This window comes from Geospiza fortis, unplaced genomic scaffold (genome assembly GCF_000277835.1).
Source record: "Geospiza fortis unplaced genomic scaffold, GeoFor_1.0 scaffold110, whole genome shotgun sequence".
Classification (NCBI taxonomy): Eukaryota; Metazoa; Chordata; class Aves; order Passeriformes; family Thraupidae; genus Geospiza; species Geospiza fortis.
Window position 1 is genome coordinate 420386 of NW_005054593.1, and position 4332 is coordinate 424717.

At 53.2% G+C, this 4332-nt stretch overlaps 1 protein-coding gene across 1 annotated transcript in view; it reads left to right on the forward strand.

Annotated features, from left to right (window-relative positions):
- OAF (out at first homolog) overlaps positions 1 to 4332 on the forward strand; it is a gene marked incomplete at its 5' end in the record, with an annotated part of 12190 nt that continues 7858 nt past the window's right edge. The window contains one exon of the mRNA XM_031064450.1: positions 1 to 30. Coding sequence (XP_030920310.1) covers positions 1 to 30 — 30 coding nt within the window. The remainder of the gene's footprint in view (positions 31 to 4332) is intronic.

Genomic DNA, 4332 nt, shown 5'->3' on the forward strand with positions numbered 1-4332 from the left:
CTCGTCACGCTCACGGCGGATTTCAGACAGGTACGGGGCGGGGGAGAGCATCCCCGGGGGGTTCGGGGAGGGAGAGAGCCAGGGAGAGCATCCCTGGGGGGTTCAGACCGGTATGGAGCTGGGGAGAGCATCCCCGGGGGTTTCGGATAAAAGTGGGACTGGGAGAGCATCCTCGGGGGGTTCGGGTAAGAACGGGACTAGGAGAGGATCCCCGGGGGTTTCGGGCAGGGACCGAGCTGGGTCCATCCCCGAGGGTTTCGGATAAGAGCAGAGCTGGGAGAGCATCCCCGGGTGCCGCGTGGTCCCGGCGGAGCTGGAGGAGGATAAAGGCTGCGGGATGGGAGCGCTGGCACCTCGCGGGAGGGTCTGGCCAGGGCTTTTCGTGCACTCCGTGAGTGCTTTTTGTGGGATGAGCGCTGGGGACGGCGATCTTCCCGTCCTCCTCCCAGACCCGCGTCCATCCCAGCTCGGAAGCTGGAGAATCTTGACTGGGGGTCCAGGAGCCAAAAGGACCCTCGGAATGCACAAAGCCCATCCATCCTCTCGCACCGTCGGGGGCTTTGTTTGATCTCTCCGGCACAGCTCCAGGACAGTGAGCCAGGCTCGCTGTCCCCACCAGTGTCACGCCTGTGCCCGGGGCTTCCTCCACGCTGGAAACAGCTGGAAGATCCCAGTGGGGACGGGCAGCAGCTCTGGTGCTCCTGCCTGAGTTGTGAGCGGCGCAGTTTGCCCAATTCCTCAGAGTTTTGCGTGGCAGGCTCAGCACAGCCAGGCAGGGCAGGAGAGGCAGGGCTGGGGAGATTTTGGGTTCCTGGTGTGGGGCTGTCCATGCCTTGCTGTAGCTCTGGGATATCTCTCTCCGCGATGCCACGGGGTACAGGTGATTCCTCAGGTGAGCTCCTGCTGTCTTTGGGGCTTGTGTGTGGTGTGGGACATGTGTGACTGGCAGCTGTCAATTCTGAGCTGAAACCCCAAATCCTGCACATCCCATGGGATGGAGATGCCAGTCCTGGCTGGATGCAGAGAATCCCCGCAGCCCAGGGAAGCACAGTTTGCCCAGGGTGCCATGGCTGTGTTATCTCATTCCAACCCCCCATCCTGGCTTTTTGCTCAGGTGGACTTTGCTTTGCAGCAGGAGGAAGCCCAGAGCCATGAGATAGGAAGGTGCTGTGTCCCTGCCTGCTGTGAACCTTGGAGCCTTTTTGCCAGGGATTGCTCTGGTGCCTCTTCCCAGTTCAGTCTCAGTCTCCCTGCAAGTCCCTCAGATGTCCCTTTTCCTCCCTGAGAAGCCATGGTGATTTTGGAAGTGGTGGCATGTTTCAAATGTGGCGTATTTCAAATGTGGCGTGTTTCAAATACTCCAGCACATGTGCAGGGAAGCTGCTCTGTGACTCCTATTAAAGAAAATATTAAATAATTGCAAGCCATGAGAGGTTAGGAAGGGCTCTGAAGCCATGGATTGCAAACTTGCACATTCCCAGGCCAGGGAAATCCAGACTTACTACAGATCCCCTAGGCAGGTCCTTTGGGAACCTGGGATGTGACCTGGTGATTTTCTCAGCATTTCTCATTTGCTTCAGCTCCTCCTGAGAGCTCAGAGCTCACCCACAAACCCGACTGAGTGTGTGTTACATCTTCTCTCCCTCCCATCCTTATTAGAGCTGAGTTTATTCTGGGTTGGGGCTCTCTGGAAGTGTTTGGGGTCCGTGGGTTAAATCCTGAGCTCCACAGCCCCTGCTGGAATTGATGGTCCCTGGAGGGCTTTACAAGCATCCAGCTTGTAGAAATGCATTCCTGATCCTCGGTTTTAGGGCTGAATTTATTCTGGATTGGGGTTTTCTGGAGGTGTTTTGGGTCCATGGGTTATATCCTGAGCTCCACAGCCCCTGCTGGAAGTGAAGGTCCCTGGAGGGCTTTACAAGCATCCAGTAAATACATTCCTGATCCTCAGTTTTAGGGCAGCTGGGGCCTGACTCTGTCTGCTCCGTGGATTTGCTGGGAAATAGCTGGGAAAAGCCAGGGGAACATAAAGGAGCAGGGAGCTGCTTTGTGGTGAGGTGAGTAATGTGTGAGCAGGCAGCAGCCTGGCTGGGCTTCCCCCCCTGACCTGCTGCAGCTGCACCCAGACAGTTCCCTGTTCTGCCCTGCTGTTCCTCTCGCCCAAATTACCCAAATTACACAATTTCTGCCTGCTCTGGAGGTCGTGGGGCTCTGAGTGTTCCCAACAGCAGCTGGGGTTGTTGTCTGCTGCCCTTGAGCCTGATGATGTGGCCAGGATGCTGGGGTTTTTCCACAAATGAGTTTTCCATTCCTCTGGCTTAAACTGCAGGGGGTTTGTCCAAAGTCAGGGGTTTATTTGCTTTTTTTTTTATTATTTTTTTTTTTCTCTCTGCTGGCAATTTGTGGTTGCCAGACCAGGGGCTGGAGAAGAAAGGAGCTAAATGAGATCATTGTTCGTTGCTTTGCTCTGACACTGGTGGGACTTGAGCAGTGCCTGGGGCTTCCACAGGGCTGGGATTTTCTTTTCTCTTCCATCCCTGCCTGCCCTACAGAGCTGGAGCTGTGTTCTCAGAGCTCCAGGTTATTTTCTCCTGGGTGCAGCACAAACTGGGCAGTGAGAGTTCAAACTGGGACTCATTTTCTGGGCAGAGCAGGGGTGACCCTTTGTTTTCTTGCAGTTTGAAAGAAGGGAATGAAAACGCTTCTCTTCCTGTGGTCAGGCATAAAATGTATTGCCAAAAAAAAAAAAAAATCAAATTTTGTATTGCAAAAAACCAACTTTTGTATCCAAAAAAAAAAAAAAATGAGGGGGCTCAGCAACCTTGACTGTTGTGTCTGATTGGAGTGGAGTGAGGTTGCCAGTTGTTAAACACGGCCTGAGAACAAAGTGGGTGGGTTTATTTCAAGGTCAGCACAAAGATAGGGAGAAGTTTCTCTTCCCTTTCCATTGCTGGAAAAGTTGGGCTTGGAAACACAAGCGAGGAAGCCTGGGTAGTGCTTTAACCCTTGCACTGCCAGTCCTTTTCCGTGTGGATAAAGCTGCCGCGTGATGTTTTTGGGGTGGTGGTGTCAGAATTTCCTCATGTGGGTGACAAATCACCAGGTGGCACGGGAAGCATCCGACCTCAGATTTTATCTGTGTGGTTTGGAAAGCAGCTTCTTCTCTGAGCAGATACCAAAAGTAGGAAATGAGGGACATTCAGCAGTCTGTGGGAGGGGTCATTGAAACACCCGGGTGTTCGTTACTCTGTAGAATTGTATTTATTGCTCAGAAAATTTGCTTGTTATTCCCCCTCTCCCAGCACATGCTTGATTTGCCGTTTTCAATACTTGAATATAAGAGGCAGCAGACCCAAATTCTCCATTCCAGCCATTTCCAGACACAGAGGGGTTAAAATCCGTAATCCCCACCCATTGAGGGTAGCTCAGCTGGCTGGACCCCGGGTGTGGATGCAGCCCCGAGCTCCCTGTGCTGTGCAAACTCCTGCAATTCTGGCCAGCAGTGCTGCATCCCTGGGGCAAGGGCTGCTGACAGCAGTGCAGAATTGGCCCCAGCAGCGCTGCTGTCACCCCCTGTCCCCAGCAGCACATTCTCCTTTTTCTCCCTGTGCCCCTACAAAGACAAAACTGGGTCCCCACAGCAGCCCCGATGTCCTTAGGGGAGAGAAATTTGGCAGGAGAGCTGCAGGGAGGAAGGCACTGAAGTGATTTATTTCCCTGGGAACTGCTTTGCTCCACTCGGCGTGGATTCGTTGCTGGGCTGGGAGCTGGACCACACAGGATTGTAAATCCCTGCTGGAAAAATAAAAAAGAAAACAACCCGGGCAGGGGGGGCTGAGCTGCTCTCACCCCACTGATGGCTGAGAGGGAAGGAGCTGGAGGATTTCCCTGCTCCTCCTGGGGAGTGCCGTGGGTAGGGACGGGCAGCAGTGGGATTTCTGTGCTGAAACAATGGGATTTTGGGATGGGAGCGCTGATTTCTGTGCTGAAACAATGGGATTTTGGGATGGGGGCACTGATTTCTGTGCTGAAATAATCGGATTTTGGGATGGGGGCACTGATTTCTGTGCTGAAATAATCAGATTTTGGGATGAGGGCACTGATTTCTGTGCTGAAACAGTGGGATTTTGCGATGGGAGCGCTGATTTCTGTGCTGAAACAGTGGGATTTTGGGATGGGAGCACTGATTTCTGTGCTGAAATAATGGGATTTTGGGATGGGAGCGCTGATTTCTGTGCTGAAACAATGGGATTTTGGGATGGGAGCACTGATTTCTGTGCTGAAATAATCGGATTTTGGGATGGGGGCACTGATTTCTGTGCTGAAATAATC